General features: G+C 40.6%; 1 protein-coding gene across 1 annotated transcript in view; it reads left to right on the top strand.

Annotated features, from left to right (window-relative positions):
* The first annotated feature begins 8,643 nt into the window (after positions 1 to 8,643).
* tmem94 (transmembrane protein 94) overlaps positions 8,644 to 12,794 on the top strand; it is a 34,219-nt gene continuing 30,068 nt past the window's right edge. The window contains exons 1-2 of the mRNA XM_034569657.1: positions 8,644 to 8,782; positions 10,636 to 11,006. Coding sequence (XP_034425548.1) covers positions 10,983 to 11,006 — 24 coding nt within the window. The 5' untranslated portion in view covers positions 8,644 to 8,782; positions 10,636 to 10,982. The remainder of the gene's footprint in view (positions 8,783 to 10,635; positions 11,007 to 12,794) is intronic.

Below are 12,794 nucleotides of genomic sequence, written 5' to 3'. Positions count from 1 at the left end.
CTATAGAAAGATGCAAATAAGTGATTAAATGCAACATCAAGGGTCACTGGTTATGCTTTAAAATGGGGGAGCAAAATTGGAAAGAAAGGAATATCGGTGGGTCCACCCCGAGATTAAAAATGTAATCTAAAGCAAATTTCCTGTATTTCCACGCAACCTAAGCTCTTGGATTAGGTCAAGAAAGAGCCACCTGCACAAGTCGACAGGAAAAACCAATAATGTATCAACCTGTGTATATACCTGGGTGGATCAGGACCTGAAATTGTTTCACATTTAAAATTATATTTCTAAAAACATTATATATTGTTTAGGTTGCAGACTATGAGATCATCTTCAAAATGAAACAAGGACAAGCATGAAATGAAATGATAACACATCACAATGTGGTTTGGATAACTTGGTTCAACGATGTTAAACCTGAGCGCTGCTATTCTCAATACCCACAAGGCTTCTTCATACAACAGACACACAGTACAATAAACTTGGACGAGTGAAATGACCTCACGTAATTCCAATGGCACCTGTTTATTTGACACACATGTTTTGGTGGTATGGCTGCTCCCACAGCTCCACTAACTGGCGTAGTTGTAATGTTCTACAGGAATTACTGATCATAATTTCAACAATAGATCATTTTAACCTACATCAAGAACTATTTTAATGCACAACGCAGAAGACGACTTCTGCTCCTCAAGATTTAAAATAATCATTTTAGTGGAGGACTAGACATCACTGTGAAACAATAAACCTATACACATCTCAAATGACAGAATAACCATGATAATGACAACTCAGTACAGAGCAGCTAGGTTACATGGAGATATGTAACCTTGTATTTCAAAATAATTGCATCCAAAGTCAAAATTAAAAATGAAATTAAAGAAAAGTAGTAATGAAATACATTTTGCTCCAATCGATTTGTGATGAGTTGGACTGAACCAACTCAAAGGGTGGTCCAAAAATGTATGTTTTTTAAAATCTTGTTTTGGTCAGTTGCTGCAACTCAAGAATTTTTTTATAAAAACAAAAAAGTAGAGTAGCAAAAGCTTTCTCCACCTAATAATAATTTATGAGGATGCATTTGCTCCATACTCAGGTAGCTATTGGTGTCATACCAAGGTTTTTTGTCGCTGGCAGCGTGGAGTGTGTCTGGAGTGTGTATGGATGAGGCTGAACACATGCATGAACACACAACTGCAGCACCACCTGCGAGCCTTATCTGTCCGTCACCCACAAGTGCAGAGATGCACCAGAGTTCACTGACATTGATGCAGAAGTTGTTTTTGTTTTTGCTGGATTCGTTTTTTATGAAGACCGTAGATCTCTGCAGCATCCTCCTGCCCCGAAGACGATTATTACACAGCAGAGAATCATTACTGTAATATAACCCACATTGCTTTGGGATGGAAGTTATGATGAGCCAAAACGGCCACAGTCCATTGCCTCTGACTGTGTTACTGCACAAGGAACTGGCGTTAATTCAAAAGGGCAAGAGGCCTCTTTTGAAACTGTTTCATGAATGCATAATTTAAAGTAATACTGAACTACCCTCTTCCACGATTATTTTCTTATCAGATAAAAGGGGTTTTACAGACATGACCTTGCATAAGTACATAGCCACTCCACTTACCGCTTACACACACATACACACACACACACACACACACACACACACACACACACACACACACACGCACACACACACACATACAACCTTGTACTTCTATCTTAGTGAGGACACTATTTGGCATTAAGCATTCCCTTGCCCCTAACCTTAACCATCACAACTAAATGCATACCCCTAATCCTTACCCTAACTAGTAAACCTACACCTAAATTTAAATCTAATTCTAATCCTAAAACCAAGTCCATTGGAAGTGGGACCGGACGAAATGTCCTCACTTCGTAGTTTCTAAGTTCAAAATGGTCCTCACAAAGATATCCGTACAAGTACACACACACACACACACACACACACACACACACACACACACACACACACACACACACACACACACACACACACACACACACACACACACACACACACACACACACACACACACAATTTCCCACCGTTCCATGTATATAAGCTGTTGAGCTTTTGTCAGAGAATCTGTGCAGGAATTTGATCACATTATTTCACAGACCTGAACTCATGATTCAGACCTTTAAGCTGCGGCTCCTGAAACACACACAAACACACACAGAGCAGCGAAATAACTGATGGTGTCTCCGTCAGTTTAAGCCCTGAATAAAACCATCTCTGATACTCAGAAATCCTTTTGAGGATAAAAAGCTTCCCAGCTTAATCCAGTCCATTGCCTCCACAGCAGAGGTAGCCATGCAGGACCCCAACCAAGACTGGGCGAGTCAAGCAAGTGCACAGTTATGTAATGTGATATAATCTGCTGTTTTATATGATTTACTGCACAGTGAGAGCTCTTTCTTTTCAGCCACACCAGTGACATGATAAAAAAGTGATAGCAATGTCAGTCTGTCGCTTGCTCATCCTTCTAACTTATAACAACACATACTGTTTTTATTTATTTATTGCTGTTGGTTATTCATTTTATTCCATTTATTCTATTTATGAATGGGACAGACAGTAAAATGAATTGCCCTTTTTGGAATAGATAACGTTTTCTTAATTTGAATCTGAGCTCCACCACTTTGGTCTCGATTGAAATGTCTCAACAACTTTTCCAAGATGAAAAGATCTGAAGAATGAATGGAGAGGGCTCTGTATTGAAGCTGCACAGGACAGAGCAGGGCAGAGCAGTCCCCAGATCAGCTGGCTGATGCTTTGTTAAACTGTCTGAAGTTGTATAGCAATGTTGCAGAGTGGTAAAGGTGTTGCTTTGCATTAAGACCAGTTGAATTCAGATGTGTGGTGCATTGTGTATATCTCTTGGTTAGTTAACAGAATATTGTAAATATCTAAACTGTGGTGAAAACATGAACAAATTGATACTGAATGTTGAAAACTGGGACATTTTAGTGTTTCATATTGGTTGGGACTCTGGAGATTCAGACTTCTTCTGACTTTATCCAGTCAAATAAGCCCAATGCAGCTCGGAGCTCCTGACGAGCAGCATTATGACTCTATGTACAACCAGCGCTGGGATGTTCAGTGTGAGTATATTCCTGAAAGATTATAGGCCCATCCATGTAATCCTGGTATTAACTCCAGATGAAAACAAATCTACATATTATTATTATTATGCCTCATACAGTGAATTTGCACACTTTGCTCTTAACTGTCACTTAATGGCAAAGTACAGCAAAGATATCTGCATCATTTGAATCCAAATTGTAAAGTTATTACATAAAGTTACCAAACGTTTGCTTGATGTGATGAACTTTGAACAACTTTTATTATGATTTACATTTGACTAATATTTGCAGGACATTGGAAAAGTAATTGCACTACAGAATAAAAAAAAAAAGCATAAATGTGCTTGACAGTTAATTGTGTATCAAACAGTATGTTTGCATCAGAGATGAAGATGGTAAGTAAGACCGGAGTAGCTTCTCTTCTTCCAGAGACAAATGTTTCAGGATGAAAGTCTCACCTGAAAAGAGACTGTGGACTAATACCAACACACTGTACTATACAATCTATCAACACGTGTATAGATTTCAGAAGCTAGACAAGCTAGTCTGGTGGCAGGCCTATGCTTCCCTCTGCTGGACAACACTGAAATGCAAAACACCTCTCGACTTGTTTTCTGGGTTCTGATTTGATTTTACTGTGGCATAGAGAACTCATGTTACATTGAAGAACAATTACACCAGTTATTTCAAAAAAGGCTGAATAGTTGTAGTTTAACATGTGTTTTTTATTTAAATAAGACACTGTACACAAACATAACAATGTCTTGTACTTCACTTTTTTCTGCAATTTCTTATAATGTATCATAAGGGACCCTGATTATGACCATATAAACAAAAGCTTTTTTTTTTTACTGTACAGTATTAAAGGGAAAGTCATGAGTAAACTCAAAACGCATTGTAACAGATACCAAGGCAAAAAGTCTAAATACCAAAAAAAGACTATAAACGAATCCTGTACAGATTAACTCTGACGTTGATCATATAACAATTTTAACTTATTTATTATGCTGTTTTTGAAATTACAGTAGTAAAAGTAAAAGTAAATCCACTTAAGAAGAGCACAGATACATGAAAAATGTATTTTGTTACATCCTATCATCACTGATAAGAATTTCTTATTTTCACTATATGACCTCCATGAATGTATCTTTGTTAAATATAATCTACTCTTTGTTGGTCACATTAATCATTTGCATTACGTTACAGGTTTTGGAATGATGTCAAATCTATGTTTGTGTTGTGTCATGAGGTAAATGGTAAATGGTTTTGTATTTATATAGCGTTTTTCTAGTCTTGATGACCACTCAAAGCTCTTTACAGTACAGTTTTACATTCACCCATTCACACACACATTCATACAGTGAATCTATTAGCAGCACTTTGTTGTTCTATGAGGGGCACTTCGGGGTTCAGCATCTTGCCCAAGGACACTTCGGCATGCAGATGGGGAAGACTGGGGATCGAACTGCCGACCTTCAGGTTGGAGGACGACCGCTCTACCCCTCAGCCACAGGTAAAAGGCAGATGGCAGATTTTTTCATGTAAAGAAACACAAAGAAAAAAAAACTAACACCTCTCTCTTAACTCTTTGGAGGAAAAGACTGTTGAAGTAATTTTCTAATGCACAAGTGCAGCTTCCACTCACATCTGAACATGTGAATACTAATGGCTGCAAGATCATAACTGATCTCAGAACACTGGAATCTTTCAGGACAGCATGACAAGCACATTCAGCACGTCAGTCACATGTCAGAGATCCCAGGTTTGATCCTCAATGACACAAAACGACACAGAAAACTGTTTCAAAAGGATCCAAACACATAGGTTCCAGAATATATATCCACTTAAAAAGTCAACGTTGACGCACACTTAATGACATTCAAGTGGCAAATTGTAAATAAATACAGATTTACAAATACAAATCTGACATAACGTGACATTTCCCAAGTCACAGGCTTGAGGATTTAGTCTAGTAAATACACAGAAAACCAGAAAGCCAATCAGAGAGCGCATATCCGCCAAGGCCCAACAATCGCCTTCAATTCAATCAAGCGGCACCAAATTCCAGACATTTGTAGATATCAAATATATATATATATATATATCCCCAAATATGCCAGATTTTTTCATCAAGATCTTTATATTACTTCTTTAGAAATTCCAAAAATGTAATGTTAAAGAAAGTGAAAAAGAATTGCTGGATCCGCCCCATGATCAGGATCCGCACCAAATTTTAACGGATTCTTTTCCGACATATACTGTGTCCTCCCACCAAGTTCTGTGGAACGCCATTCTGTAGTTTTTGCGTCACCTTGCTTCCAAACTAACCAACACACAAATGGATAGGGGTGGAAACATAACCTTATAATAAAATAACTTTAAGAAAACATGTAGAGCATTTTTTGATGCATGCTTACTGTGGTAGTGTGTGGTGTCTGTGCTGTTGTGTCTGTTAAGTGTCTATCTATCTATCTGAGAGAAAACTGTTCAATGACAGGACATGACACAACTCAAATATCTACAAGTTGATTTTGATATTGTATTTGATGAATAACTAGACTTGGACCAGGATGAGACCGGAGGAATCATTTCATTTATTTTCTTTATAGGTAAAAAACTGTTCTGTCGGACGACCCTCACTCCCTGGAGTTCAAATTGCTGCTTCTCGTTGGACACACCAACACACACACAAGCGTAAACACACACAGATCCACATTAACAGGTGCAATGAAACTTTCCAGTGTGTTTGTGACAGGAAATGCTAGAAATCCTCTTTTCACTGGTCACATGTCAGTAAATAAAAATGATTCCCAAGAACAACACTTACTGTCAAGTGTCTCCGATGATTGAAATAAAGAAGACACTCTTTCATAACTGCCACTTGTGGATTTGAATCAATGTATTGCAACAATCTGACCAGATGAGAAGAATTGCAATATTTATAGAGAAGCTGTATCACCAATTAATGCAGGGTCAGGGTGAGGCAGGAAAGAGGAGGCGCAAATGACTTGACTCAGAATAGGACACAGAGGAAACATTTACCTCAAAGGAAGGACATGATAGAGGGAATGAAGACAGCAGGACTAACAGGAGTGATACTGGAGTGTGGTGGAGGAGGTCAAGGCAGGAAACCTCTGGTTAACTTTCTAAAGAGAACAGGACTGATTAACAAAAATCTGACAGGACAAACAAGACACTGTAGGAGTTCACTAACTCCAGAAGATGGCAGCGATGCAACAGACAGCAAGGATGCAAGCTGCCGTTAAACCCCGAAGAAGAAGAAGAAGAAGAAGAAGAAGATGATGTTGTTGATGTTGTTGTTGTTGTTGTTGTTGTTGCTGTTGTTGCCGGGATTTGAGGCAGCTGTAACAGTTGCCACAGCTGTTTAAGGATAACTATCGCTATTCGTGACCTTTTCCCTGAGATGTATACGTAGTTTATGAATGTTTATCAGCGTGTTACTGTTCTGAGCACCAAGAATAAGTGATCTGTATTTCTCCACTTGTATTGTGAAACATGCTCGTTTATATGGCTCATTTCTTTGTCATATTTGTACCGATTGTGCTTAAATGCTGTTAATGCTTTGCCTATGTTTTGTGTCATTGAACTGAAGCCCGAAATCCCACTGCTGCCAGGCTGCATTAGGCCTGTATATTTGCAGAATTTGATAGCACTCGTTTTTTAGACAAACATGGAAGGGGTGGGTACTTTTCTAACAACAACATCGAGCAGTCCGATGTGCACGAAACAGTAGGAGTGTACCTGGATCACAGTGCAGGTGTTCTGTCCTTCTCCAGAGTCTCTTACCCCATGACTCTCCTCCACAGAGTCCAGACCACATTCACTCAGCCTCTCTTTGCTGGACTTTTGGTTTGTTCTGGATCAGTAGCTGAGTTCTGTCATCACAAACGGACTCAAGTCCTTTAAAGAGCAGTGATTTAGATTCTGTGTTCAAATCTTTAACTTATTTTGTCTCCATGTTTGTTGCTCAAGTTTGTTGTCGTGACATTTCCACTCCACACAGAGATCAGCTGTCAATCAATCACGACGGGCAGCACTTTGACGTCCTCTCATTGGTCGTTGTGTTGATGTTTGAGTTTGTTGAGCTGGAGCCCTGTTGCTCACTACTTGTTGCTTTAAGATGCCAAAGCTTGAGTGAATCTTTCACATTTCTCCCGGCAGAACAAGTGCAATCTGAAAACTGATGCACATCTTGGAATTGTGATGGAAATTTGACCTGGTGAGACTTCTGAAATAAAGAGACTAGAGATTCATAGTCTTTTAAGTATACTTTATTCATTGCAAGGAAGGTCAGACAATCATACAGCATGCAAAGAGCATTCTGCAGAGGGAATGACAAAGAAACAGTTGCAGGCGTATGCTTTTTATGCAGATGCAATGAAGAGATGTGTGTGTGTGAAGAGTTGAACTGTGTATGTGTGTGTGTGTGTGAACTATGTGTTGTGAGTTTGTAATTTTCCATTACAGAATTATACCACGGAGCTAATTTACTATGTTTTACATGTGTCTTTTTTAGAGGCGCTATTGAGTCTAATGTTAATCGTAACGACTTTACAGAGCTATCGACAAGATGGTCAATCTCAGTGGAGCTAGGGTTTTTAAAGAATTTGGTGGTTATATCGACGGATAATACGGGTTTAAATGTAATTGGAATTATTTCCTTAAATTTAGCTACAGCACAACGCCACAGCTGTTGACAGTGTTCCAGTTGCACAGGAACAATGTTTATGTTAGCCAACAAGGCATTGTTAGCCTAAACAGTTCACAATAACGCATTATGCTGCATTTCAAGCATACTAACACCGTAGTAAAGAGTCCACAATCAGTAATTAGACTGTGTACGACACATTTAACGACAATGTGCTAATAAACAGTAAAAATTACAGCTTTCGGTACTGTTGGTATACAGAGGGGTCATCTTGGATTTCGAAGTCAGGAAATAAACTTTCACCCCCGACTTCTGCGTTCACACCATAGACTGTATATTAAAGCTTCAAACATCAAGTCAGGATGCACATTATGGAACGCACCTGCTATTTCCTTTGTCCCTCTAATGATCCTGTAGAAAGAGGACTCTGGTTTTCCAGTGATCTGATTAGTCAGTAGTTGGGCTGTGGACAGGTCTGGAGCAAAGGTTAGAGGTGCTGCATGGGTTAACATTAAGATGTAACCCGGTAAGAAGAAGAACCACCTTCACAAAGTTAAATATGTATCAACAGCTCATTCTGCCCTGTAGCAGCAGACCTGGGGCTTCCAGACACAGCAGTGCACAATGAATCACAACACCTCGCACTGTGACGGATCATAGTTGACACTTAGGACGGGTTAGTTCTTTAAAAGTCTATTTTAACCTCGTATATTGGCATCAACACGTCACTGAACTGTGGTTTCCTATTTCAAAATACAACTGCCGCACAGCGCTGCCACACCGGTCCGCCCACTCCCCTCTGAGCCAATCGGAGCACAGAGCACCGTGGAGCCGTCCAATCACAACACAGCATGCCCAGCTCGGGCAGAACGCTCCCCAACATGGCCGCCGCTGCACGGTGAAGGACCTGGAGTAGATGCATTTGTGTTTTGAGGGAGAAAGGAAAAAACACACAATACTCAGAGGAGATCAACGACGAACTGAAAACAGGAAGAGGTGAGCTCGCAGGCTTGAGTGTGTGCGCGTGGTCAGGTGGGAGCCGCTGTTGTGTGCGCGTCTGTCTTTGACGTGAAGGACAGGGGACGTTCAGCTGCGATCCCAGCCACTGTATGAGCAGCACGGTAGAACCTGCGTTACACTCAGTGTTGTCAACGCCGGTGTAGTCATCATTACATGTGTTGTTTTTCACCCAACCGAAACAACAACAACGTAACCATCCGGCGTATGGACAGTGGTAAAAATACAACACAGTGCTGTGGCGCTGCTGTGGTGTATGTAGTTCCCTATGACCCAAGGGACACTCCTTAGAGCTGACAGCTATTATATCCTGACATTGAGGGAACACATCACTGAAGTCGACATGGCACAACTGGAAAAACAGGGATGTGAAACAACTGATTTCTTTGAGCTGCTTTGAGCACCAGGGCTGGTGCTGTCAGTGCTGGCGTTCACTGGCATGGATCGGCAGGGACACTTGAATGGAACATTGCCATTGTTTTTGTTATTTGTAACATCTCTGTTCCTACTATATTCCCACTATGATCAGTCAAAATGTGAAAATGATTCTTTTGGATTATTGTTGTAGAAAACTTGTTTGTGAAATGTTCATGCTGAAAGTGGCCATGCTCTGTATCTTTCTGCTTGACTTTGCTTGCACTGCCTACACTTTTACAGTCTGGTCCCTCAGGAGGACTTGTGGATCCTCCTCGGACAGTCTTGCGATGTAGTCAGCGCACCTGCTCACCTTTCAGTGTGTCTGCCGCCTTTTGTTTGGCTGATCACTCTCAACTCTTTGCCAATGGAGACTGCTGACTCTGGAGTTTTTTTGTGCCAGAGGAACCTGCTTATGTGGTCAGAGTGAGCGGGCCTGGTGTCAGATTCAGGGCCTCAGTCTGCTTTTCAGTTGTGCTGCTGTGCGCAACTCCATTTAACTATTGTGTTAAAGTCTAACCCCAGACTTGCAGTCCTTAAAACTTTTTTTCCCCTCGAAATTACATATTCAAAATGTGTATCGAGAGAAAACTTCCCTCACTGCCTTAAATGGCATAAATGTATCTACACCTTCCTTCCTTAGTTTGTGATTGGGAATATACTGAATATGCTAATATGGCTCAAGCTCTGCTCGTATTCGCCCTACCCTCACAGCTCACTGCTACTGAGACCTACCCTCAAGTTAACGGGATTGTGAAATCACAAACCCTGGCTGGAGCAGTGTTAAGGGGGAGATACTCACTACTTATTTGACTCAAAATATGTCCTTGAAAGAGACGCAACGCAAGATTCACCCTTGGCTTTACTCTGGCTCTCCCTACAGGTGGGATGCGTAATTCCCTTTCGGTAATTGGAGTGGCGGTCTGAGCCTCCCTATGCTCACGGATGTACACACCTGCGTTTGTTGACAAGCTGACAGAGATAAAACTGGCAGCCACAGAAGCCAAAAACATGTTCTACAAATACGACGGTTTTTGTTTCTCCTATAGCTAGCTGCTAGCTCTAGCTCTGGTGGTTCATGTGTGACATATGCCGTAAAGCAGGTAGTAACGTTCTAGGATGGTACACCAGAGTTACATAGTGCAGTTCTAGGCATCCAGGGAGCGCTGTAGCAATGATAGAAATGCCATTCTTCCTAAGTATGTGTACTATCAAAATGATTTAAGGTTTTGATTTTAGGCCATAAACATTACCTTGTGTTGCTTTAAAGTCACAGTGGGGACATGCTAATATGTTTTAAAAAATGTGATGTGAGGAGGTTTCTAATTAAACTTGGCCTACACTGCAGTATTTCACTGCAGTGTAGATGTAATTACACATGCTTATTAATTGATTTGTGTTTTGTAATTTATCCATAGGCCCCTACATGACTGCTGTGAGGACGACCCATATGCTGCACCTGAGAAACGGTTCACCCCCCAAACAAAAACTCCATATCTGAAAGTACCCTGCTTCTCTACCGATCCCTGCAGGTGTGGGCGTGCCTCCTGTCACACTGGCAGGAAAGACAAGGGGGGAGGTGTTGCAGGGTGGGGTATCAGGGCTGCACCCACCTGCCTTCTCCATCTTCCTTGAGCTTCAGCTTCCATTGGCGGTGGGCTGAGAGGGTTTCGGCCAAGAGCCTTGAGCGTGTGGCCTTTGACAGGGTCTGCCAGGTGGCATTGGCTGGTTGAGGAGCAGAGCATGTTGAGTGGTTGTGGTTGCCATGGAGCTGCAGGATAAGAAGCAGGTAAGTCTAGTTGCTTAGCACAGTATGTGTCAATGCTACCTAAATGCCCCTGAGGTGCAGAATTGTTTACCGAACGGGTAGGGCACTGTGATTAAGGTTGGTGTTAATTTTGTCAGCTATTTTTAGAACTAGTCTTAGTTTTAATCCTGAGATCAGAAGTTCTATTTCGTATTAGTCAACTTCCTCTATTTTCAACCTCATCCTCAGTTTTTTGTAATTTGTTTAGTGAACTAAAATTCTGTACATTTTAACCTTATCTTAGTCAAAGAAAGAAAGCCATAGACATTTAAGTCCGTATTTACCTGCAGAAAACACATAGTCAACATTTTAGTCTTTTTTTTTTCACGTCATAACTTGAAATGAGAATTTCAATCTACAGATTTTTGGCAAAAAGAAAATTGAAAATAATCCACAGTATTAACGTAAAAGAAACCCCGTACATCAGGAGCCCAAAACCTTATAATCTTTATTTATTTATATATATATGCTCATACCTTTTTTATTGGTCCGAGCTAAAAAATCGTTTCGTTTTCTATTTTCTACCAAAGCAAGTGTTTATAATAGGTTATAAAAAAAATTGATTGAATTCTAGTGTAAAATCTACAAAATCATTTTTTAGTAAAGGAACATTTTAAGAGCTATTGATGTTTCTCCTTTATGATCCTCAGTGTTGCACACCACATCATTGCACATTCTCCTGTTTCACAAGAACACAAGAAACATTGTCCTTAATAACTTTCAGGCATTTTAGTTTCGCCATCTGAAGGGTCGAAAGCTCAAACTTCCTCAGTTAAACATATAGAGGCGTTTCACCACCAGGCAATGCTGGTTTAACATAATGAGAGTAGGACATGAAATGTGCCTGCCACTGACCTTACTGTATGCTCAACAAGCAGGAGGAAGAGCTTTTTGATCCTCTTTTATCTTAGAGTTCCCACCTATGTGCTGTGTTGTGTTATATACCGTACTTTCCGGACTATAGAGCGCACCTGTATATAGGCCGCACCTGCTAATTTTTTAAAGAAAAAAGAAATTGTACATAAATAAGCCGCACTTGTCTATAAGCCGCAGGTGTCCCCGTTGAAACATGAGATATTAACGCGGAAAGATGTTACAGGAAAGTTTTTTTTAAACTTTTAATTAAATACATGCCGGTAACATCCACAACAACAACACAACATACGCAAATTATTTTTTCAGAACAGTGCTTTTAACAGTACTACTTTTTTGTTAACAGTCCTAGTGAGAGGTAGGTCAAACGTCAAAGGTACTTCATCCATATTTATGATGTCGTCTGGTCCAATGGAATTTTCGGCTATCTTTCTTTGAGTGAATTCGATGAAGTTTGTAATTTTTTCCTTGAAGTCGGGAGGGAGTTGCTGACACACAGTCGTCCGTGCCCTAATTGACAGGCCTTTTCGTTGCATAAATCTGAAACACCAAGATGGTCCACCTCTAAAATCTTCGATATTCTTTTCGGTGGCGATTGTTTTAGCTTTCAGTCGGATCTGCACGGTGGAAACACCTCGTCCGTCTGCTCTCTGTGTCTTCACCCAGTCTTCAAGTACGTTTTCAAGTTCGGGCCATCTGCTTTTCTTGCCTCTGAAAGCTTTTGTCGTCTTTTTGCAACGAGTCAGTTCTTCATGCTGCCGTCTCCAGCGTCTCACCATCGATTCATTGACGTTGAGTTTACGTGCAGCAGCTCTATTTCCTTCTTCGACAGCCAGACGGATCGCTTTTAACTTGAAACCCGCATCATGTGCAGATCTTCGTGTCTTTTCCATGATG

Source organism: Hippoglossus hippoglossus, chromosome 19, assembly GCF_009819705.1.
Source record: "Hippoglossus hippoglossus isolate fHipHip1 chromosome 19, fHipHip1.pri, whole genome shotgun sequence".
Lineage (NCBI taxonomy): Eukaryota > Metazoa > Chordata > Actinopteri > Pleuronectiformes > Pleuronectidae > Hippoglossus > Hippoglossus hippoglossus.
Note: the sequence above shows the minus strand (reverse complement) of the source record. Positions and strands in the feature narration are given on the sequence as shown.